Below are 24,742 nucleotides of genomic sequence, written 5' to 3' on the forward strand. Positions count from 1 at the left end.
TTTTATAAATACAGAAGAGACTACAATTAAAAGGTGTTAAAATTCCTAAACGTAACGTGCCAAAGTGTTGGCTTAAAAACACCAAAGAAATAGAAATGTTAATTGTCTCTAGACCTCTATGCTTACAAGAGCAACAGGTTATGTGGAAAATTTGATCGACGTATTTTAGAAATGGAATGTAGTGTATTGGTGCGTTGCGGTATTACGTAAAAATAAATTGCAGTGTATTACGATCGCATGCCGCATGCGGTTCATAATATAGGGGTATTAGTTTTTAATGTCATGTAATTATATACAGTTGTAAATTACAAGATATTAAATTCACAGCAGTTTGATAGTTTTATATCATGTTTAAGTTTTTTTTGTTACTAAAACTAAAATAATGTGATTACAACTTGGGTGTTTTAATGAAATATGGCTCAATTTCCTGGAGTGAAAGCTTTTACCTGAAATCCAGAACAGTGTTATTGTAAACAAGAAGCATCAAAGTTTATAAAGTAAAAACAAATTATGTGTAAGATTTATTGGTATTAGTGTAGAATCTGTTGTGTTACAGATTTAAGCAATACATTAGGGATATTGTTTTGTTATTTATTTCATTGTAGTTAAGCAGTTTACATGTATATCATTGTTTGTTATTGCGGCAGTTACTATAAAAGCAAACTTAACTGTATTTTTCATTAGTGGTAAACCAGGGTTTATTTAACATTAAAACATATCATAGTTTAGTGCTAGTAAAGAATCCTCACCCCCACCATATTGTCTAATGTGTAAATCTTCACACCAGTTTATTTACCAATAAGCTACCCAATGTTTAAATAAACTTGAATTTATTTTATTTTCAGTTGCTTCGCAAAGATTGTAACTTACACTGAAGAAAACAACAAGAAACAAACATCAAAACAATTGTGTAGAAGCTAAACTCTCTCGAAAATGTAAACTATCATACTTTTATTTAACATTCTGTTTTGATTTTAGAATCGCGGAATACTAGTTCAGCTTAGTGTCCTTTAAATGTCTTATCGACTATTGTAACAATTGATAAAAACAATAGTAACATAACAGAGTTATTAACAATAAAAAAATTAACAGGTTAATTCATATAAAAAGTTTATTTTATAAGCAAGTTTATTGATAAGTTGTTTGTTTCCCTAAGCAGTCCACATGCACATGGTCCTCATATTTCTGTTGTTGCACCGCCATTCAAGGATAAATGAGTTACATTCATTCATTCATACCTAGATAAACATGAGTGGGCGTTCGGTGGGAGCCCGTCGTACCAAGACAAGATCACCAGGTGGCAGTATCAAGAATGAACCGGGTAAAGGAGATGTGGAAACATTAACTTTACATACGAGTGTGCAGGAGATGTTTGCCACACATCTCGCTTCTTTACTTGGAGACCCCACTGGTGAGTTTTTAAACTTTTGGGGGTTTGTAGACATGTAGAGGTTGTTAGCTACAATACTTATGTCTTAGTATGATTCAATTTGTTATTTGTATTTTGTTACAATTAAAGTGTAAATTGGAATAATATAATACTTAGTAAGCTACAATGCCCCAGTTTATTACTTGAGCTACTTTGGTGTGTTAGTTACTTAAGTACACAATGTCAAAATTGTAACACCCAATATGTCAATACACAATGTCAAAATTGTAACACCCAATATGCAATGCAAATTCCAAGCATGTAACCGGTTTAGGTGACTCATTTTTTTTACTAGATTTGAAACAACAAGGTCAAACATTAAATATATTACAACTTGTAATTTCCAAGATGATTTCTATATATTCATATAATGTTAACAATCAGAAAAACCCAGTATTGTATTCCCCAACCAAATCAAATGGTTACAGAGCAGTTAAAAAGTACCACTAAGTCTTTTATATTGTACACAAAACACACTCACGCATAAACAAGACATATATTATACCTATACAATAATTCACCATATGTTTCAGCACTTGAACTCCAATGTTGTGTAACTTATGGCAAACCATGTGGGTGCATTAGGAAGTATGTTCTTGTGGGACCGAACTGGAAGGAAAACGTGCAACGAAATCTGCATGTTACGCAAATAAAAGACAAGTATGTTGTTTGTTTCGTGTTTAACAACGTTTTACGGTTATGGTATTTGTTTTAGCCATATATAAAAACAATCTTCCACAAAGTTACATATGTGGTGACCTGTAAGCGGGCATGACATGTATGAAACAGAACCGGTGTTATAACAACCGTCGCTGCCCCCACCAAGGATAATAAAAATAAGCTACATTTATTCATTCCTATGCTTATGTGCAGAACACAAATTTATTTTCAAACCCCTTCAATAGAAACGTGAACCAGATATCCGCAGTCGACCAATCCACCACGGGCGACATGCAAATACGAAGGGCAAAGGAACTTGTCACCATACTTCACCAAGCATCGGAGTTAAAGAAGGAGAAGTGTTACACGGTTACTACAGAAGGTGTTGATGGGAAACCATTAAAAGAACTAAGGTATGTCATATGTCAACACTGTTATGTTACTTCTGCCATCAGGCATAATGTAAAATAGTATTTTTCAGCTTATATTCTATAAAATGTCAATTAGATGAACTAAGATACTTCATATGTCAACAATATAGGCGCCTATCTTTTTTATAACCTGGGTGCTCCTAAGGTGCTAAAGTATAAACCCATGTTTAGACAATTGTCGTTTTGTACCAAATGATCTAAAATGGATTGTTAAACATTATGCCTGGTAGCAGAAGTAAAAGAATTTTAAAGTCAGAACCCTGTTGAAGTTTTGCCCAATGGCAGACGAAACGTCGAAATAAAATTATAGTTTTTAAATAAATATATATAATGTAAAATTATCGAGGTAAATGATATGTCGACACTGTTTACTGTTGTCAGCTGATCCATAACTGCATCCGTTGTTATGCTACTGTTATAAATAATAGATGGGTTTACGTTAAAATTGTTTTTAACACGTTTTGATTCACTTTATGTTTTATCATTACCATTTATCAGCTGATTATTTTTTTAAAGTAAAAACATTATTTTTAATGAAAGTTGTTTTAATGATTTTATAAGTTTGTTACTTTCTATAGAATAAAAGAAATTATTTTAAAAGTTAATCAATTAAACCAAGTTTTAGTGTGGAGAAAATGCTGTGGACACATCCCCTACTTAAAGTGTTTGTTAAATAAGTTTTCTGCCGCCTTTGCTATCAGGTTATACAAGACTTAAAGTCTTAACACTGATGAAATAAACTAAATGTTTTTAAACATGGGCATGTTCAGGGGGTTAATGAGGTCTGAAAAATAATGCATGAAATAAGTGTGTGTCATTTTGACCCACAACTAATTTTTGTGAAGTAGCTAATTATATTTTTTTAGGCCATATGTTGGTGTCTATTTTATCAAATGATTGTTTTTCACAGAGGTATGATAGGGCTCGGAAACGGTCGCAAGCGATCCAAGAAATATGAAGACTACGTTCTAGAGAAACGCGGGATGCTTAGGAACACTTACAACTTGTGTGAGAAGGCTGCACAAAAACTACTTGGATATTCAATCAACTTTCTTTACAAGAAACTAAGAACCAACCCCCAGGTATGTTTAGAGTAGGTCGTGTATTTGTGTGTTTTAAGATAATGGAAAACTGTGGCCGAAGCTAAACCCATGGGTGTTGCGGTAATTCGCAAACTCTGGCCCAAATTCAAGGTCCCATTGCATTCCTCACTGTACAACTTACTCTTTTGGGGTAACTGGCAAACTATGGCAAAAATCCCAGATCCTCGACAAGGATCTCACCCATATTAAATAGACTTTGTTTTATCCAATAGTTACCTTCAGTAACGCGATGGAATGTGACCTCTTTCCATTAACCAGTATGTAAATAGAATGTTTATTTTTTCAAAATGTCTCAGATTATTTATACGCATGGGTCTTGTTATAAACTTTTCAGAACTTGCAAGCAATTTAAACTATTGTACAGAGTAAGAGATACATAGCTGTCAAAGGCAGGGATAGTTAAACAAGCATTTTTGTGAAACAATATAACTTGTTAGTTGTAATAAAGTTTTCAATACAGTGCAAAATTTTCCATCCATGGCCCGCCCACCCTTCTACCCCAGATTTGGCACCTATATTACAACACATGTCTTTTTTAAACTTTTTTTTTTAAACTACATTTTTGTCAAGGGTAATATTTTTCAGAAAACTTCCCGACTTGTTGCCACCAACAAAGCTGAGCGAGCATCCAAAGTTCCACGACATTTAATATCATTGCAACAACTACAAGAAATGGCTAATAACCAACAGAGCGCTGTGAGTTGAATGAATGTAACTTAATTGTTATCTCGTGGTGGGTAACGACAGTCGTTAATACACCCACTATTCTGTTTCATACACCTCGTGCCCGCTTTCAAGTTACCACGTGTGTAACTTAGTAGGTGAATATTTTTGGAAATTTTTTGCAGTGTTTGACTGACAATTTAAATTTTAAACAATCCATAAGGGACCACTGGGTTGGGGCAATTGTGCTAAGATGCCCGACCCACTTTGCTACGGCGCTGTGGTTGTGTTTATTATTCCAAGCCAAATGCGCCAAGTCCCCTTTATAAACAATGACTACTGTGAACCACATAATGTAAACACGGTTGTCTTGGCTGGGGATTGAACATCACTTGTGTTTAATTTCCCCGTTGTATAAATGCCGGGGCAATTATAATCTCCTTAAGCATTTAGATAACAAAACTTTGAATATATAACATGTGCCAAAACACACATGTTACGATGCAAGGTACATTAAAAAGCTTGTAGGTTTTTTTAGATAAGTATGTGTTTATAATTAGTAATCGGCTGATTGTAATGTATTCTTGCTGTATAACAGACGAAACGTCGGAAACACACCATGTTTTTTTCACATCAGATGAGCCAGTAAAATATTATTTTGGAATATGTTTGCCAAGATCAAATCTGGACATTTTAATTACTAAGCTATGGGATAACGTGGTGTTTCATCTACAACACCTATATAGGTTAATCAGTTTAGTAAGATTGCTAATTGTTCCATTTTATATGTTACTCATTATATAAAGCGCTTTGTTACTTTTTCATGAAACATCTTGGTAAAAATTTTTATTTTGTTTTCTATAAGCATATGGATGTCTAAAAATATAATGTATCTATAGAACCAATGCTGTTGTCGTAACTGCATAAGTTGGCTGGTGAAACAAAACTTCGATAAAATTGTTGATTGGCGGCGGAGATTAGAGGGAAGTGGACAGCGGGTGGCGCAAGAGATCGTGGCCGAGGTCCTGCTTGCTTCAGGTAAATATTAAAATATTTAAATGGTTGTAATTTATACCATCATTTCAAATCAAGTAATCATAATTTTTGTCAATTGTTTTTACCCGGTTTTAAATGCAGAGATAATCTATATTAAAAAATACTTCAATTTCTTTTTCCTTACCACCATGAACGACCACTAACAATTCTAACCACTCAGCATCACTGGACGGCCAGAACAGCTTCTGTCAGAACCTTGTTCACTGGGTAACTGGATGTAGCTTCAAGAAGATTAGAAGAGTAAGGGATCATCTAAAGAAAGATCCTAAAAGTTTGCCAGAGCATGGGCTAAAGAAATACTGGAAGGTATTTTATGTCATGGGTATATTTATGTCTGGTTTATATGGGTGAAGTCCTACAGTGGCCATGAGACCTGGGATTTAGGCCAGAGTTGGCCCACTACCCCAACATTGTATATGCACATTCTATTCTGTATGTGGTAGGTCCTACAGTACTGCCGGTGGGACTATGGTTTTAGACCTCATTTGGCCCAATGCCCCAATACCGAGGGTGCTACCAGTACCGCATGAACCTCGCCAGATGTTGAAGCCTGTTGCTTCCCCGAAGGTAGGTGACAACTGACAAGGGCTTTAATAGTAATGGTTAGGAGATACAATCCGGTTACTAGCATTATATTCATAGGGCACACCTGGCATCCTAATTATCTATGCCATTACACCTATTTGAAATATGTAATGTGATACGTTGTTTGTATGTATCAGTCTGTTACCACCAGTAAGCTAATTTGTTTGTACATTTTATTTATCCCTTGCAAAATTATGCAGTACATATTCAATCCATTATTTGTTATCATTTTTGTGATTTAATAACAAAAAAATCTGCAATCAGTTTCTTGATTGGAAATCATGCAGCTGCTTGTTACATATGAACATCTGCTCTAACAATGTATTTAAACTCATATGAACTGGCTCTGTAAAAATACAGAAACATTGATTTTTTTCCATTTATTATGTAGATTCCCAATTAATTTAGTTTTCAGGAAATTAGTAAGGTAATTCTCTGTTAGCTAGGATTAAAGCCAAATATTTTATTATTGTGACCTAATATATTCACACCACTGTACTCATTTTGACTGGCCTGTTTATGTTTTCTTAGACTTCTGTTAGTGTTTTAAACTAAATGTTTCTTTCTGTTTCTGAGTTCAAGTTTTACATTTATCTTTTAAAAGCTTTAAATACTTACTATTTTTATCCATTTTCAATACTGTAGCAAATGTCATGTGTGTTATATTCTGTATAAATCATAAACCTAACATTAGAATATATATATATATATAAAATATATTCCAAATTTGCGCATATACAATAAGGAAATATTAAATGTTGAATATAAGTTTAATAACTCTGTATATTTCCTCTTGCCATCCTGTATGATCTATTCATCAGTGAATAAGTCTATCATATTATGTACTGTGCGTTAACATGTACGTGTGTGTGACTTGGGTAAGCTTGCATGTCTTGGAGTCAATTATAATACCCTATGGGAATGAGCAAGTAATGGGTAATAGTTCTACCCGTTTCTTTTGAAAAAATAGGCGCAAACAGCTTTCAATGTGTTTGTTTTTCATTAAACCTTAACCACGTCCCCCAGGACAAGGTAAAGAAGCAAGCTGGCCACCGTGACAATTCCCCGTCCACTGTTGCCAAGACGGAGAAGGACGTCGATTCTTATTCATCGATGTCAGGAATTGAAAGATTTCCAGCGGGTTACGACACTTCATTCGAATCAACCAACCAGATATCTAACATAAACAACAGCAACAACAGGTGTGTGTGTATTGTTTTGAATCATCTTGATTTAAATTGTTTGAGAAATTTCTTGATTTGAATTGTTCTATAAACTATTGTTGAAGTATTTTTTATTTAGGCCAACAACAGTTGTTTTTTTAATTGATTTTTTAACCAATGCACATTGTTTAAACATTAATAGTTTAACTATCTATATAAACACGTTTATTCCCTAAAATACTATTTATTTATTACCCTAAAGTTCCACCATTAATTCTTGTATACCTTCCCATAGATTCGACAACCGCAACCAATATGTGCGATCCATCACCCCCAATGCCCCTCCCAACCAAATCACCCCTGAAACTGGGATGCTTAACCCATTCAACCCAATGGCCACATCATATAATGATGACGCAACTGCCGGCTTCTCTAGCATGCACCAACGTGGGCAAACCAGTCGGCAACAAATGTTTGCCACTACACAACAGAACCAACTGCTCACCCAAGCAAACTTTAGCACCGCAGATCCATACAGGGCCCTCACACAAGCAGGGGGATACACAGATACACAAGCACAACACTTCCAAGATTACCACAAAACCAACCATAATGACCGAGCTGCTCAACATGAAATACCAGAAACATCCGTCAGATACGACACACAGGTTTTAACACAGGCCAACACCTTTCAACAAAGAGGCAAAGACGAGCAATCCAAGTTCTACCCCCCACCCTTTATAACCCCTTTCCAGGAGCCAAACACAGGCATAGAAGGCCAGCCTTCATATTATTTTGCTACAGGTGGTGCCAACCCTGGACAAGAAGGTTTCTTCCAATCTGGGATGACCCCTTTTATTCTCGCCCCTGCTCAACAACCTGACAACCAACAAACTGATCAAGAGGGTGGGGCCCAACCCCAGTTCGCTGGCCAATCATTCTTCCTACTTAGTCCTGCCCTACCAAACAACCCAGAGAAGACAGGTGGCTTCACTGCGAGCGATCTTGAGAACTGGAGGCAGATGGGAATGCCAATGACACCAATACAGATGTACCCTGCATCTTACCTCACACAGAATGGTATGCATGGGGAGGGTGGGGATAACAAGGCAGTACAATGGCAGCCTGAACCTCAGCACTTCATGTTCCCTGTCACTGAACCTTTTTCAACTGAAGGGGTTACCTATGATACAAACCAGGGCAGTGAGAAGCGCCAACACCAGTATAACAACCAACCACAATATTTCCAATCTGCCATCACCCCACTTGCAGTTATGCAATCTCCTGGCAACAATCTGTTCTCTAATGTTGGTTGGTTTGCAGCCCAGCCATCAGCACAACCTGTACACGAACCGGCTGCACAGAAAGCCATCGAGGCTCGCCCACAAACTACATACAACCAACTAGAGGAAAACCGACCTAAATACTACCAGCAGGAACAGCAGCCGAAATATGCGCTCAAACCCGATGGAACTTACTATGAAGTCACTAAACCTCAGCAAAACTATGGAGCACAGTGGAGTAACAACCAACAGCAAGAATATCCAGCTAAACCCACAGATAAATGGAGTCAGGACAACGCTAACCAAGACAAACCTATCTATGGGCAGTTGTCAAGCATGAACCCCAGTGTTTCTGAGAATGCAAGCTTCAAAGAGACCCAGCAGGATATTGTTGACGTAAGAAGCCAGATGCCGCCATTGGCTCCCTTAGGTGGGGGTAGTAAGCCGCGTGTGGAAAACGTGGCAGCTGAAACGAAACCTCTTGAAATGCCAGCGTTAAGTAATACACCAGTGGATAGCACAGGCACTGAGGTAGGAGAGGATAGCACATCTCCTAAAGGGGCAGCAATTGGGGATCGTTCGAAACGATTTAGCCGCGACCGGCTTCGTGCCACTATAGACAGCCCCTGCCCTATACCCCCTATGACCCCACTAACCCCAGCTATGACCCCTGTTATGGTGGGGATACCAACAGGACCAAGTGATTCAGCAGGAGCATCCAAGGAAGGCAACTCTGCTTCTTCCACAAGCAGCCAACCTATTGGTAGCAATGTGTTCCTATTTCCCCCCACCCATATAAGTCGTCGTGTGGCAGCACTTCGCTTACAAGGCCACACCACTGACCACCAGAAACTTGATAAATCTAAATCCCCTCAAGAAGCATCACCAAAGAACAGCGACAGTGGGAATGAGGAAAGCAATGATACAGAATCGACAACTAAGAAGACCCCATCGTCAAGTAGTGCTACCAACACCGCATCTTCTAGTAAAACTACATCAGGCTCGCTTAACTCTGCAGCATCACTCGGTTATATCTCAGAATCCATCTTGCAAGGTGACAATGCACTTCTAGTTGATCTCTCCCAAGTTAAAAACCTTCCCCTACTTAGTCTACCTTCAGCTGGTTGGTCTGAAGATGCCAACATGTCCAACGTAGCTGTCAATCAAAGCAGTCCAACAAACCCAGAGCAACAATTGAAAACTCCCACCCAAGTCCTACACACACCAACCCAACATGTTAGTACACCTGTTCAACAGCTACACACCCCTACCCAACCCCTTAATACACCAACACAGGCGTTATACACACCCACCCAGCCATTAAACACCCCCACACAACCACTCAACACACCCAACAATGACTTAGAATCCCCGGCCAACCCCCCAACACAAACCCAGGATTACGAATCCCCAGTCAAAGTCCTCATGCAACCTCCTGCTGGGAAGAAACGGAAAACAGAATCCGATTTAGAGTCCGAAAAGATGCAGAAGACAATTCGATTCCACCATTTCACCCCAAGTGACTTCAAGGGTGGGGAGGTAAATGTTTCGCAATTTCGTAAACCAAGTGAGTTCGTGAACGTACCAGTGGAGTCTGACATTGCAAAGCGGCGACGCAAGCCACGGAAACAAAACAACCCCCAAAACGTTGGCACCAATGAAGTTATTGACGTTGACGGGGATAAATCTGACCACAGCGCAGATGATGATGGGAATGAAAAGGTTGAAGCTCAAGATAAAGAACAACCTGATAAAGATGTAGGAGGAGCTGACCACCTCCCCGCAACGATGCAGTATCCTCTCCAAACACCATCAGTCCTTCAACGCATCACTCCTATATTCAACCTTCCAACAACATCATCAGATGATCAACGGTCAAACTCCCAGACGCTCAACACCCCAGTTTTCATCCACTCAGCAGCTTTCATGACCCCATCATCACGACTAAGCTCTTCTATTCTCCACCGAGCCTCCCCTGCTCAATCTATCTCATCCACGCCACAGTTTTTCACTTTCATGCCAACATCCGGGTTCCAAACCCCGACTGTGTTTTTCACCCCCCCAGAATCTGCAGACAAAACAAAATCTGCAAAATCGAAACCAGCGGATCAAAGTGACACCGACAAGCCTGCCAACCCTTTGAAACGAAGCCACATGACACTTACGTTCGCTCAACCCTCATCAAAAGACGACCCACTACAAACCCCATCAAAAATAGCAGTAGTTACACCCACTGCTAATAAGGAAGATGACCTTCAAACTCCTTCCAAGATCCCTGTTGTAACCCCAAGCTCCACTTTCAACCCAACAACAGCTGCTCCACAAATCTTTTCCTTCCAAGATTCTTCTGCAAAGCAAGATAAATCCAAACAAGACCAGAACCCCAAATCCAGCCCGGAAAAAACATCAAAATCCAAAAAGTCGGAGACCCCAACAAAGGAGATACCTAAGCTTGTAGTTGAACCACCTTCTGATGGTGAGAGTGAAAAACAAGGGGAAACTTCAAAAGATCCTTCCAAATCTACTCCTAAAGAAACAGCTACAGATCAAAACAATAACAAGGTATTTGCGTCTTTAGTTTGTAGTTTTATGTTTTTTAAAATTTATACTATTGTGCTTTTTAATTGATAATTATCTGTATTCTGCTGTTGTTGCTACCAGGCATAATGTAGTATAAGTGAATGGTTCGGATAAAAAATTAAAAAAAAAATTAACTTAACAACCACTAAATAACATCCGAACTTTTTTCAGCCCCCCACCATGTCCAAGCAAACCCTACACAGGGTAAGATCTGGGGGTAAGGGTGATCTGGTGCTTTCCCTCAGCCCCACCCCTGATGAAGGAGGGTTGAAGTCGCCGCTAAATACGCCATCGGGAATAAAGGTGGGTTTGCCAATATAATATAAATGTAAATTATTCATCCTCGCATGGCAATGACAGTCATTATAACACCGTTAACATGGGTGTTCTGTCATGCCCCCTTTCAAGTTACCATGTATGTAACTTTGTGGGTGATTGTTTTTCTCTATGGCTCATAGTTTGGACAATCCTTTCATTTTTTTACCAGAAAAAAACATTGACCTATATTTATATATTTTACAATTATCCAATACCCAGGTCATCACCCCGACCATGGCAACCACAGCCACCCCTAAGTTGGGCTCTCCCCTACAAAGGTTACCACCTGGTATAAGGGTGCTACCCCCTTCCATGATGATGGCACCCATGTGTGTGTCAGCCAACCCTACACAGTCAACTGCTTCAGGAATGCAGGTTTATTTATACAATATTAAAATATATAAAACATGTTATGTACCTTTTATTATATTTATGTACATTACCAATACGTAGGTACAATGTTAGAGTACCTGTAGGGTTTATCATCACATTTTTAAGCCCAAAAGATTTTACCCTGCTGTTAGGTGTCTATACAAACAAGCAGAGCCAAAGTATATCGCATTCACCACATTAATCAATAAGGTTTCCTATTTTAAACTATGGTGTAACTAAATTATAACAATATCACTCCAGATTTTTCGAAACAAACTAAAACCTAATATTTTTTCACCAGGTCCACACCCCGACTTTATTCCACATAATCAGCCCATCCCAGGCCACACCCCCCTCCCCATCTGTCCTCGTTTACCCGTTTGGTCCCCGTGGGTTTGCTGGCTTGTCGTCAGTAAGAAATACTGGCCCACTGTCCTGTGGAAGGTGGGTGAATTAATTAGGATTGTTTTGATTGAAATATTAAAAGTGTTAATGGGGTCTGTGATGATGTATGACAGACATTAGTGCTTTAAGATTACAGATAAAATAATTCCTAGTAATAAATATGTTTATTAATTTTCGTTAATATTTTAACTATTTTTAGTTTGGGTAGTTCTCCTGGGTTTAACCTCCTCCAGCGAGGCACAACACCAGTTGGTGGCGGTAGTGGGTCGCTACTCAAATCAGCGCTCATGAAAACATGGCCAGTGTTCCAGTTTCCCCCGAGGGGCCATCTTCCCTCAGAGACAGAGGAAAAGACCCCGGAAGTAGAAGAAGGGTTTGTGGAGCAAGGAGCTGACGCCCAAACTTCAGAGAATCCCACAAACGAGGAACTACGGGGCAAACTGTCGGGTGCAAACGACCCTTGCTTATCTGAGGCTGCTGAAAATATTTAAAAGTTCCAAACTTTTCGTGACCTTGGTGCCCTAAAAATTGACGCCTATGAAATTTGGTGCCATGAACCTCCGTACCGTGGAGTTTGGTGCCGTAATCCAAGGTGCCCTGAAGTTTTACCACCTTATGCCATGTTTTGTTGCTCTTTGTAAATATCCGTTACTGATTTTTGTCAAATTTGAGATTTTTGAATCGGGCACATTATACTGCCCGGGTTATGTATTATAGTTTCATTATTGTTACATTATAACGATTGTTCTTATGTCACAATGGTGCTTCACGGAAGCACGGAAAAAAGGTTTCTGCCGTTTTTAAAGTTTATTGTTTTAACATTTTATCAAATCTGTACCTTAGTCCTAAAGAGCCTTTAGGCTCAAAATTTTTACATTTTTCAAGTTCAATTGGTGCTGGCTTTGTTTTTATCTCCCGTGTATTTTAAATCAATGAAGACGGACCGTTTTACGTCTTTACCCTAGAATTTATCTTCTCCGTAGCAAAACGTTTTGTTGCAATCGTTTCACAAGTTTCTGTAACTTTTTGTTGACTGTGCTTGTTCATTAGCATCGTGGGTGTGTACCTTATGCACTTAAACCGACGCTTTTACTAATTCTTTGTTGCTAACCGTTCGCCGCACTATTAAACCCTCATTCTGTACAAATCGCTCAAAAAACGGCCTCGTCCGAAAACCAAATAAAATAAAATTACTGCGTATCGTAAAAAACGTCATTTTGGCAAATTTACATCTTTCAAACGTCATGAACCGCTTTATTAAACGATTGTTACGTTTAAACTTTTTACTAACGTAGTTTTAAACTATTCCTAAACCCAATGTATCATATGCACCAAGATAAAGCGAAAAGGCCCTGGAACACGGACCAGCGTTCGAATAACCCCTAACACAGGTAACCGTACGTGTAATAGGAACATATAACCATATTTTTTCATATCATCGAATGCAGTAGGAAATCATAATATTTAAAATAACGAAGGAAAAGCTATTAGCAGTATGACTTTAACATAAATGTTATACCGCAGTAATCTCATCTATTATATTATGCCTGCAACAGCCACAATTTGGACTTTCGTGCTTTCCCCACCTTTTAACGATAACGTTTTTTTAATGACAGCCGTTTTGCTGTTGCTTGCTTTATCTTCTTGTTTTAATTAATCTGATTTTCGCCTTTGTCCCTTAGTAGATAAATACAAACCTTGTTATCCAGATACCTTTGAACATTTACTACTTTCTACCTAATGTTATTTTTCAGTTCCCTTAAAATGAGGAAAAAGTCACAGAATTCAACAGACGCTGGAGATTCAGAAATCACGAAACAAATTCAAGAAGTTCGAGCGAAATTAAGTTTAAGAGGTGACCTTTTTGTTGTTCTTCTGATTGTAATAAGAATGTGTGTTATAGTACTGTGGGCGTGGGGTAAGATGGGATATCATTAGCACCCAAATCCCATATTTACTGATCATGTTTTTACCAATTAACAACGTTTTTTTAGAGTCGTGAATATACGGCTATACAATTCTGAAAATATTCCTTGTGGCCTTGTTTACTACCTATTGGGATGATAAAATTAAATTTTAAACATGAAGTTATGAACCATTTTACCCCAACTTACTTGTATAACAAATTATACAATAATTCCTATACAGTATCAGTTCAGCAGCCAAGCTTTTGTTTGACATTTTTACCAAGTAGATTTACTGTTATTTAGCTGTAACAATTGTCGCTTTGTTCCTAATTCCCTTCTCTTCCTTGTTTAAATAGTTTGATCTTCGCTACCGCATTCAAAGATATAAATAAAATTAAGTTATCTTATTTTATTTCTCCAATCCAGAAAGATGCCAAAAAGTTTTCAACGAGCAAGTCGTTACCACTGAGATTGAAAATGATGGAATCATTCAAGCGTTACGAGTGCAAAACCAAGCCCTGCGTCACCAACTACGTCATGCCCTCAACAAGGACCACCAATCTATTGAAAGATTGTTGGTTAATCGACCCAAGAATGAAAGCTTAGCTCTAAGGAGGCGGTCTGTGCAGGTTAGTAATGCTCAGTTTTCATGATAAAAAATGACAAAATTTTAAAAACAATCACCGACAATGTGATATATAGGCCAATTACATTATATAGGCTGTAAACTTGATTTTGGGCTTGATGCTGCTAACATTGTGGGCGTATGTGTCTTTGGGCAAGACACTTATGCTAATTGCTCCAAACCAGTGGTCACTAATGAGTTGTCTGGCTTGTCTGCCATAATCCCTTTCAAATTACACAAGCGGGCATGATGTGTATGAAACAGAACCCGTGTTAGAATGACTGCCCCACCATACAAGGATAAACAACTTACATTCATTTATTCAAGGCCAAATACACAAGCAACCACATTAACTAATTTTCCTCCAGGAAGTGAAAGAAGAGTTAAACCAATCACTTTGTGCCCTTAAACGAAGTGCAAACAAACTTGTAGATGCAAAGAGGAAGAAAACTCGTGAACTGGAAAAGTTGAAACAAACTATGAACACACCCCTTGCTAACATAAAGGATGAATACTCAAGTGTGAGTGATAGAAAATATAATGTAAATACAAGGGTAGGGATGCACATTACAGAATAATTAGGTATTCTAGGATATCCTAGAATACTTTATTTCGAATCTAGAATTCCGAATCTAGAATTTCGAATCTTTTTATATTTATAGGAAAAAGAAATTTTACCCACAAAAGTCAGTTTATTGACCCTTTCATAGCAGCCTTGTTGGGTCATGAGCTGTAAAATGATCAAAAATTGTACTATTGGGTAGTTTTTGCGTCATGAAACGTATAGCAGGCTATGAAAAGACGTTACGAAACGTTTACTCTCGAAAGTCCCATAAACACAAAAATATTTTTTTTTAAATTAATAAGTTTCAAAAATTGTTACTATAGTATATGAGATGACGTGTAATGACGTCATTAAACAGAATACCGAATCCCGTAATAAGATTCGAATACAAAAGGATTCGAATCTCATGGATTCGAAATTCTGTAATGTGCATCCCTATACAAGGGAGCGTGGGACATCAGGGGACTTTCTATTTCCACCGTTTATTCTAACTTTTTTTCTGACTTTTTAAGACATTTCCTGACTTTATGTTTTTAACTGGACCAAAAAGCTTGATAGCTGTTAACTCAAAACACAGCAATGAACAGATCAAACCTAAATATTGTGTTTTTCATACAGAGAGCTCGTCAAGTTGAAAATTCGCTCGACAAAGTGAAGTTAAAAGCAGTCACCGCTCAAAATATTATGAATGTTTACATGAAAGTAAAGAATCAGCTAGAGGTGCGTGTGATGTATATTGTAGGTGTAAAAACGTTTTGTAAAATCTTTATGGGAAATTAAAAATTGGGTTTAATACAGATTACTTTTTTTGAATAAACCAAACCCAAGATTACTTTTATTTAGTTTTCTGAATATAGGACCAACTCCGTATGTACCCCAACAAATTAAAGTTGTTGGAAAAAGAGAAATCGGAACTTGATCAGGAATTGGTGGCCATGAATGTTGTCCATGAGAATGCAGCAACTGAGGTGGAAGTTGCACTGGTGAGTTACATGGCATGTTTGTATGGGTGAGGTATCCATGATGCCACCATTGTGAGTGAATGTGTTCTTGGGCAAGACACTTAACAGCAATTACTTCAACCCACTGATCAATAATAGGTTGTTTAAATTGTTAGCCATACGTTAAAAAATACAATCACCCACAAAGTTACATACGTAGTAACTTATAAACGGCCATAAGGTGTATGAAACAAAACATCTGTGTTATAGTGACTGTCGCTGCCTATCCATTACACATTAAATTACATTTATTCTTCATACTTCCTAGAAAGACAAGTCATTGTTGGAAAACAATGTACGACAGGAACGTAAGGAGCGTGAACTTACGTTGCGGCAGTTGCGACGTGACGTGAAGAACATTGAGCGTAAGATTGAGGAACAACAACTTTATCTGCATAACCTGTCTCTGTCGAGGAAATGTAAGTTAAATAGTTATATGAATATTGAATATTATCATTTAAAAGTTTTTTTTGGAGTCTTGGTCTTTAACCACCAAGTAGTTTTTATCTGTAGCCTGATTTAACCACTGCTGTTTTGTTTCTAATTTCCTTTTCTTTGTTTTAAAAGGATTTTTTTCATTTGAGTGAGGTCATATAAAAGATTATGGGACCTGATTATGACAGTTGGCCCATTATCGCTATATTTTGTTAAATTATTACTAAAACTTGTTATGACATAAAGCTCTATTAGAAAGTAAAAGTTCCAGTTTTAAAATGTTTAATCAATTTTACAATTTCAGTAACACGTGTGGACAGTGCCCAAGTCCAGAAAGTTGCAAACTTGGCTCGAAAAGCTGAGGGAAGATTGGAAATGATAAAGGAGTATGACAGACAAGCCGATCAACTGGAAAAAGTTACCGGAATTCCATTTACTAATCTAAACGTAAGATAGTTTAAATATTACTGTGGTGTAGGGTGGATTAAACAATCAGAAACGCTTGTTTAAAGTTTGCTTTTAATATTCCAGACTCCCGAATTCCGTTCCAAAATGCCGCAAATTGTTATAATGTAACAAAATTTTGAAATGCACACAAATTTTGTTTACTACCAGAGTTAACTGTGGAAACTTTAAAATAAAAAAAATAAGCATTAAGTAAAATTGAGCAGTTGAGATGTATAAACTGTTTCCTTCTAACAGAATTTACTGTCCTGCTTACGAAACCAAATCGACTCAAATGAAAACTTAAAACAACAAACGAAGAGGAAAGCTCGTAAAACGGAAAACATGCAAAGCTTACTCGAGAGATTACAAAATGAACTTCATCAACTTAAATATCAACATGAAGAAATGTAAGCATGATATATAAAGCCCATCTATGTCTTTTTAAACTTTTACTTTGGAAGTGGTTTGTAAAATGCCCTGTTTTGCAAGTGAAGATTTTTATAAAATGGTCTGTTTGTCTGTATAAAGTTACATATATGTAGTAACTTCACTAACTTGTAAGGGGGCAGGAGGTGTATGGCATAGTACACCTATGCTATAACAACTGTCGTTTCCCCTGCCACTCACACAAGTTATCATAAACCACTCAGACAGTGCAATATTTTTCCAAAAAGGATACAAAAGAAAATCGCTGCCACTGAAGTTAGAACTTCCATAGCTGAGAAAACATGTGCAGAGAAAGAAAAACAATTGTTCAACAAAAAACGACTTGCAGACGATGTGAGGACATGTTGCGAATCATTGTTGTCTCATCTTATTCGTTCCACCTCAAACATGAGCATTCGGATCCCGACGCCTTATCATAAGTTTAAGACAGGTTAGTGGGGTATAAAAGAATGTAGCTTATTTAGTCTGGCATGGCAGGGAAATGACAGTCGTTAACACAGGTGTTGTGTTTCATACACCTCGTGCCTGCTTACAAGTTACCATGTATGATACTTTGTAGGCGATTTTTCTGTATGGTTGACAAGTAACTCATTAGGGACCACTGGGTTGGATTGATTGTAATTAGGTGTCTTGCCCAAGGACATATGCCCACTATGGTAGCAGCATGGAGTCTTAATTTCCAAAGTAACAATATCTTATGCTTTTGTTCAGCCACCGATAAAGATCGTGCATTAAGTTTTGAATCTTGTATGAAAGCTGTGGAGATGGTGAATGATAGAGCTCGGGCATATTTGAAACATTCTGCACTAAATGAAAACACAATACTGGATTTGTCTTTGGTTAATGAGGTATATATGTTCATACATATTAAATGTTTATTTATTTCGTATATGTTCATTGTAGGTATATGTGTTCTTGGGCAAGACACTTAATGGCAATTGCTCCAACCCAGTGGTAACTAATGGGTTGTCTTAATTTAATTCTCAACCTTCGAAGCTATATATGTGGTAAAGTTACATTTATTCATTTAACTTTGGTATTACAGGACAGCGACGATCTGATTCATGAAAATAACAACAGAATACCAGGGCAGTTGGAAAGAAGAATGTCAGAAGGTAAACTTTAGGGTATATTTTATGTGGGTGAGATTCCAGTCGATAACCTGGGATTTAGGCCAGATTTCGCCTATTATCTCAAAAACTTTTAAAAGGTTTGCTTTTTTGTAGCAGGCATAATAACATTCGGTTTTAGTGAAACTATAATATTAAAATGTTTAACCTTCATTCGTAGAGTTCGACAACTATAATGTCACCACCAATGATCGTTACGTTTCGAGGGAGATGATCAAGCAACAAGCAGAGCAGTATACGATGTCACGGGGGGGAAGGAGACGAAACTGAATATTATGTTTGACAAAGTTGATAGAATGATTATGTTTAGAAGTATTAACTACGTTTAAATCGAACAACAAGAAACCATGTAAAACGCAATCTTGGTTAAGATTTATAGTGGATGTTTTTTGTTGGGTCAGTGGTAAGAGTGTTTGTGTTTTGACCAAAAGACACTGGAATCAAAGCTCGACGCTGTCACTATTGTAGGTGTGTGTTTCTTTAAGCAAGACACCTGTTATTGCTCAAACTCAAGAGGTAGCACGTCACTAGTGGATGAATGTAACTTATTTACCCTGGCAAGGCGGTCAAAGACCGTATAATAGCACAGGTGTTGTATTTCATACATCCCCTTCCTTATGTTCCTGACGAGTTACCACGTATGTAGCTTTGTGGGTAATTATTGCATAGGCTTAGAAAATTCCAAATGCCCTATAAATAGAGCGAGAAGCTCCGCTTAGCTTACACCCCTATTAAGCAAACAGTCCGGTTTTGTCGAAACGCCCGAACCGAGTGAAAACAAAACCTGCGGAAATTCCCGGCAGTTTGTTATAGCAACGTGACAACAAGGTAGAAAAGGTAAGTTTTATGAATGGCTACTGTGTTTTAAAGAACTTCTCAGCGTATAAGATGCAGAGTTATGAGTATAATCACGTATTTTTTTAGGTGTAGCAACTACGAATCTATTTTCCAATAAAAACTAAATATGTTTTAAGCCATAAACGTGTTTTAATAACTGTCGTTTTGTCACTATATTATGTGTTTTCGTTTTAACTATTACTTAATCTTCGTTATCGTAATTTTATAGACAAGTACAATTGTTTATTATTAAAACAACGAAACCCAATATGTCAATGTATATACTATACTATTTGTATATTTACTCTATTACTTTTACACCAAGTTTGGAAATGAAAATTTTATTTATTTTTAATTCAGAAACCTGAATGGAATCACTGTATAGAAATTTTTCGGTGCTGTTTTAATTAAGTTCTAATTGTAAGCAATGTCAAAAGTATCTGCCATAAAACGTGAGACTTATTTTAATCGTGTTCGCAAGCGTTGGAAGAGACGAGACGTCGTGGAAATTATCGAAACTCACCCAAAGTATTTATTCACTCAGTATATTCGGATCTGTCTTTGGTCCTTTTTGACAAACCATCCGAATAAAAAGGTAAATTAAAATATATAATCATTTAAAAAACAATCACTTTCAATACATGGGTCATATACGTGGTTAGTCGTGAGCCTGCACAAGGTGTATGAAACAGTACCTTTGGTATACTGCTGTCATTTCTCCACCATGCGAAAATAAGTTACATTCATTCATGTTTTTACGATTTTACCAACCTATTATGTGTACACTGTACAGATTGTTCTAACAGATGAGGATTATGTGGAAATTGTATCCCAACATCTGGAAGTTACAATTGTAAGTAACAGGGTTACCCAGATGCGAAAGGCTAGTTTTTTTGCAGATGGTTTTAACTAATTAAGTGTTTATATGTATTGTGCTTTGTAAAATTCCTCCTGTGTTATGCTGTTTAATTAGCTTTTAATAAAAAGCAATATTGATTATCGATACTCTGTGTGAAAAATTGTGTTATAAAATAAATAAAGACCCATTATATATATACATATAATATATATATATATATATTGTGACTGTGAGTAATTAAAATACAAAAAAATGTAATACCTACTAAGGCCATTTATTTTAAAATTGCATGTTATTTGATAATTATATTTGTTAAGTTTTAGGCTGTTTTTAATGATTGGACAAATTGTTGTTACAATAATATTACTATAGAGTTTCGTAAGTTATATTAAAGTAAAAAATATTTTTTTTATTATTTTCAGCCGATTTGTTTCACCACTTTTGCACCCGCTGTGTTTTACTCGATAAGAAAGAAAATTGGTTTGTCGTCAGAGGAATATTTAAAAGTTGTTTCACCAGGAAAAGATGAACTTTACCTTGAATTTCTTTCCAATTCTAAAAGTGGACAAAACTTTTTTTTGACGTAAGTTTTTAATGTAAGTTTTTTTTTTAAAGTAATTGCTGTTTAAAAATCTAATTAAAACATAACATTTTATACAAATCCAAATGTTAATATTAGCTGTCCTAAATAGAGACAGGTATAAATAATTTATTCTCATTTAAACCACGCTTATACATATACTTGCAAGTAGGACAGTAGGTGAATCTCAAGAGAAACTCAATAAAGATTGTCCATTTGTATAAATTATTAATTAAAATTAGAAAATCTTTTCAAAACCTTTAATTATTTTTTTCAAATATTAGATTTAAAATTATAGAGTGTTAGTTTTAAACTCATTAAATCTGTATTACTTTTACTACCCAGCAATATGCTACTTCTTAGAACTATTAAACACAACATTGTTTTACATGCTTCATGCTTGTATAATTAGGTGTGGCGGTGCAGTCTATGAGTAATTTTTTTACCAAATATGTTTTTCTGCCAATTTGGTTGGGAAAAATTAAAATTAGAAAAAAAAAATATATATAATGTTCCAAACATTGGGTAATTGCCAACTCATAAGCCAACACATAATAATGGTAGGCCCATATAAGATTTGATATTTGCATTATAACTTTTTGCCATGACCCCAGGATAAATAAGTTACATATATTTGTTTCTTCTATAAATAATACATATAAGGTTACTGTATGACTAATGTTTTTATTTAATGTTTTCAGAAACAACAAGCAGTTCATGATCAAAACGATAACAAAAACTGAGGCAAATTTCTTCATGAAAATCCTCAAAAAGTTAGCATTGATTTATTTTGTACTAATACAAGGATTTCAAAACATTTTGATAAAAATCTGTTGCAACGACAAAAGTCAACAGAATTTAAAATCTGTTATATACTGATAACCTGTTTACTGTAATTCATGTTTAAATTTCGTGATTTTAAAGATATTTTTTGTGGTAGCTGTCTTTATATTTTCAATGCATTATGCATGTTAAGTAAAACAGTGCATTAATCTTTTATGTTTGTACTCTAGTCTTCATATATTATGTAAAGCAAAAACTTTTAAAAGACTTCGCACTAAATGCAACATTTAGCTTGATAATAAACTCAGTTTTATTAATATCTTTTAGTTTAGGGTATCAAATTTGTTATAAAACAGGTGTTTTATTTCATACACTTTATGCCTGCTTACAGTTTACTATGAATGTTACATTTTGGGTGATTGTTTTATGCTTGGCTGAGAATTTAGACAATCCATTAGTTACCACTGGGTTGGGGGTTGGGTTCTATATACTCAATACTCACATCATATTATTACAGTAATGTTTTCTCCAGGTACACCAACCACTTTGAAGAATACCCTCACAGTTTATTGGTTAAATTTGTTGGTCTACACAGCATCAAGATTAAGAAACTTAGCAAACCAGTAAGTTAAATTATTTCTATGTTTATTTAAAACTGAACATTAGTTGTAATTAACCCCTTGCACCCAAATCCTTCTGACTCTTTACTAAGTTTTCAAAACTTTGGCTCTTCAGCACTCCAATTGGTTCTATTTGAATAAAAGACTGACAATGCCATTAAGCCCCCCAAAAAATTTTAATAAACCATTGGTTTGACTTGATTTTTAATTGTTTACAAGAATCGTCCAACTCTCGGAGCATCAGATCAGGGTCAGATTCGCAGAATTCATTACAGTGATTACAATTCTTATTTATCTTTCCCCAGGTATACTTTGTAGTGATGTTAAGCATCTTTTACCCCGGAGAGCGAATCCGTGCTCGTTACGACATCAAGGGTTGTTTGATCGGGAGGTATACGGACCCACCACCTGAGGGCAGCAACGCTGTGGTGATTCTCAAGGAGAAAAATCTTGAAGGGAAGTCAGTTAAGCTGGGTATGTGTGGTATTGCATACTAATACTTTACTTATGCTGATGACTTTAAAGTTTAGGGACACTAAACATTAAAATTAAAAAAACAGTAAAGTTTCTTTTACTGAAGTTTCTGAACACTTTTGCTGGATGTGTGCTGCCTAAAAGTTGTTATACAGTGGTTATAATAGATGGTGTCCAACTAAAAAAATATAAACCAAACTTTTATCTACTGCCATGTTTTTTAGCATTGTCACACAAACACAATAGTCACCAAACAACCTACCATGGTGCATTACCCCCACTGTAATATAAAGGTTTATAGCAACGCACAAAACAATTTGCGGCATGCTTCTGATGTTGTGTCAATATTTATAAAGGTGGTGGCAACTAGTGACGTAATATTTGGTTAAGCTGGAATATAAATTGATTTTTAATTAACGTGTTCAGTTTGGATTATTTAATGTTCATATTTGTCATTGTCAGTCATTGCTCCTGTTCAGTGTTTAATGTAGATTTTATTGTAAAGTTCCCTAAAGAAATGTACTACTATTTTTTAGACTATAATAAAAAAAATAAAACTATTGATTTAAAACAGCTATGTATATCTTATAAAATGTTTAATGTAAATTTTAATGTACTGTTTCCTAAAACAATTTACTAATACTTTTTAGACTATTGTTTTAAAACAGCTATATATATCTTATATAATGACCCTCACAAAACATCAGGTTTAAACAATTCACAATCTGCCCCTACACCCACAGGTGAACAACGCACGTGGTTCCTCACACAAATAGAAATCGACACAAAGTTTCTACAAGACATTGAAGTACTCGACTACAGTTTATTGGTCGGGGTTCAACCTTTACAGGACGATGAAATATCAAGAAGTCGAAAACTTTCAACTGTTATAAGTCGAGCTCAGAAGTAAGATTCGCTATGTTTGAATTTTACAACATATTTTAAAAATTTGTTATGTTTTTTCTTCAATTTACATTTGGAAGGTTATACTACTTTGTGTTGCAGTTTGTTTAACCTATTTAACAGTTTGTAAAAACATGATGTTTACAACTGCTAAAACTAAGTTAGGTTTTCATTTATTCATTTATTCCGATAGTGTAAGTCAGTAAATGTTGGAACTAATAATAAATTTAGTTTCACAAGATCCTTAACCAAGTCTTCTCAGGTTTTGTTAACAGTAGCATCCATTTTTTAGATCTGTATCGAAGTCCCAAAGCATCAGTCCTCCCTTGCATCCAACCTTGGTTGATCCTCTCCAGGATGAGGAGCATCTTCCTGGAATGGTGGAGACAAACACCACCACCAACCCCAACCCCCCATCTCCACAATGCTCATGTGATTGCCAAGTCAGTCCATCGCTCAACTTGCAACGAGATGAAAAACCAGGATCACCATTAACCCCACCACACGCAATGTATTGCACACAGGATGTTATAGGACCCGAAGAGTCGTTGAAACAGAACCGTCGCTTGCTACCTGATTATAGGAATGAGTTGCATGTGGTGGACGGAGAAGAGCGTTACTATGTTGGTATTATTGACTTTTTCACGAGATTTACATTGAAGAAACGTCTTGAAAACGCGTACAAGAAACTTATTTATCCTCCCTTATCATTCTCCACTGTTCACCCTGATGTGTTTGCTAAACGTTTTCGTAAATATTGGGAAGACCACACAGAATGAATATACTTTTTGTAGCTGCTTATTATTTACCATAGGAAATTTTTACCTTTGTGTTGTAGTCAAAAAGGTATTACCTTTGTGTTGTAGTCACACCGCTTATAGTTTACTCTTCCAATGATTCATTATTAAAGTAATTATATCAACTGTGGTAGCCAGTTATTGAATCTAATGTACCTTGGGTAAAAGTCAGTTGTGTGTCTTTTTTGTTGTTTTTATTTGTGGTAACTAACCATCTTTACTGTGAAATAAATGTAGTTCGTGCAAACTAGTTTTGTGGAAATGTTACTAAGGAACCAACTTTA

General features: G+C 36.3%; 3 protein-coding genes across 5 annotated transcripts; all 3 read left to right on the forward strand.

Annotated features, from left to right (window-relative positions):
- Nucleotides 1-93: 93 nt before the first annotated feature.
- On the forward strand, nt 94-13,258 carry LOC149731666 (uncharacterized). Of its 2 annotated transcripts, none has more exons than XM_089884501.1 (15): nt 94-509; nt 846-935; nt 1,243-1,411; nt 1,963-2,089; nt 2,335-2,502; nt 3,431-3,602; nt 4,209-4,319; nt 5,186-5,324; nt 5,503-5,648; nt 6,954-7,129; nt 7,386-10,935; nt 11,125-11,256; nt 11,491-11,646; nt 11,945-12,087; nt 12,248-13,258. In XM_089884501.1, exons 3-15 carry the CDS (start codon nt 1,249-1,251, stop codon nt 12,537-12,539), a joined length of 5,475 nt encoding a protein of 1,824 aa, XP_089740627.1. In that variant the 5' UTR covers nt 94-509; nt 846-935; nt 1,243-1,248; the 3' UTR covers nt 12,540-13,258. The 2 variants fall into 2 exon arrangements, with proteins under 2 accessions (XP_089740627.1, XP_089740626.1); XM_089884500.1 differs by having other exon boundaries at nt 94-497.
- Nucleotides 13,259-13,286: 28 nt separating this feature from the next.
- On the forward strand, nt 13,287-18,965 carry LOC149731667 (outer dynein arm-docking complex subunit 3-like). 2 transcript variants are annotated; one of them, XM_089884533.1, is made up of 13 exons: nt 13,288-13,439; nt 13,803-13,903; nt 14,382-14,584; nt 14,949-15,101; nt 15,764-15,865; nt 16,003-16,128; nt 16,415-16,565; nt 16,886-17,028; nt 17,284-17,435; nt 17,703-17,905; nt 18,187-18,323; nt 18,521-18,590; nt 18,766-18,965. In XM_089884533.1, exons 2-13 carry the CDS (start codon nt 13,813-13,815, stop codon nt 18,873-18,875), a joined length of 1,641 nt encoding a protein of 546 aa, XP_089740659.1. In that variant the 5' UTR covers nt 13,288-13,439; nt 13,803-13,812; the 3' UTR covers nt 18,876-18,965. The 2 variants fall into 2 exon arrangements, with proteins under 2 accessions (XP_089740660.1, XP_089740659.1); XM_089884534.1 differs by lacking the exon at nt 18,187-18,323 and having other exon boundaries at nt 13,287-13,439.
- A 134-nt stretch (nt 18,966-19,099) lies between these two features.
- On the forward strand, nt 19,100-24,708 carry LOC149731668 (phosphatidylinositol 4-phosphate 5-kinase-like protein 1). The gene is made up of 9 exons (XM_089884549.1): nt 19,100-19,442; nt 19,803-20,037; nt 20,236-20,295; nt 20,724-20,884; nt 21,583-21,654; nt 22,197-22,287; nt 22,590-22,758; nt 23,502-23,664; nt 23,954-24,708. The coding sequence occupies exons 2-9, from the start codon at nt 19,870-19,872 to the stop codon at nt 24,438-24,440; spliced, it is 1,371 nt and encodes a 456-aa protein (XP_089740675.1). The 5' UTR covers nt 19,100-19,442; nt 19,803-19,869; the 3' UTR covers nt 24,441-24,708.
- Nucleotides 24,709-24,742: the final 34 nt, after the last annotated feature.

Source organism: Ciona robusta, chromosome 9 (genome assembly GCF_009617815.1).
Source record: "Ciona robusta chromosome 9, ASM961781v2".
NCBI lineage: Eukaryota > Metazoa > Chordata > Ascidiacea > Phlebobranchia > Cionidae > Ciona > Ciona robusta.

Excerpts from the sequence above, each read along its gene's own strand:
- LOC149731666 (XM_089884501.1), top strand. The coding sequence starts at position 1,249 with ATGAGTGGGCGTTCGGTGGGAGCCCGTCGTACCAAGACAAGATCACCA. Across the intron at positions 2,090-2,334 it reads GTTACGCAAATAAAAGACAA|AAACGTGAACCAGATATCCG; the intron begins GTATGTTGTTTG and ends CCCCTTCAATAG. Across the intron at positions 2,503-3,430 it reads AAACCATTAAAAGAACTAAG|AGGTATGATAGGGCTCGGAA; the intron begins GTATGTCATATG and ends TGTTTTTCACAG.
- LOC149731667 (XM_089884533.1), top strand. The coding sequence starts at position 13,813 with ATGAGGAAAAAGTCACAGAATTCAACAGACGCTGGAGATTCAGAAATC. Across the intron at positions 13,904-14,381 it reads AGCGAAATTAAGTTTAAGAG|AAAGATGCCAAAAAGTTTTC; the intron begins GTGACCTTTTTG and ends TCTCCAATCCAG. Across the intron at positions 18,591-18,765 it reads GGAAAGAAGAATGTCAGAAG|AGTTCGACAACTATAATGTC; the intron begins GTAAACTTTAGG and ends CTTCATTCGTAG.
- LOC149731668 (XM_089884549.1), top strand. The coding sequence starts at position 19,870 with ATGTCAAAAGTATCTGCCATAAAACGTGAGACTTATTTTAATCGTGTT. Across the intron at positions 20,296-20,723 it reads AACATCTGGAAGTTACAATT|CCGATTTGTTTCACCACTTT; the intron begins GTAAGTAACAGG and ends TATTATTTTCAG. Across the intron at positions 20,885-21,582 it reads GGACAAAACTTTTTTTTGAC|AAACAACAAGCAGTTCATGA; the intron begins GTAAGTTTTTAA and ends TAATGTTTTCAG.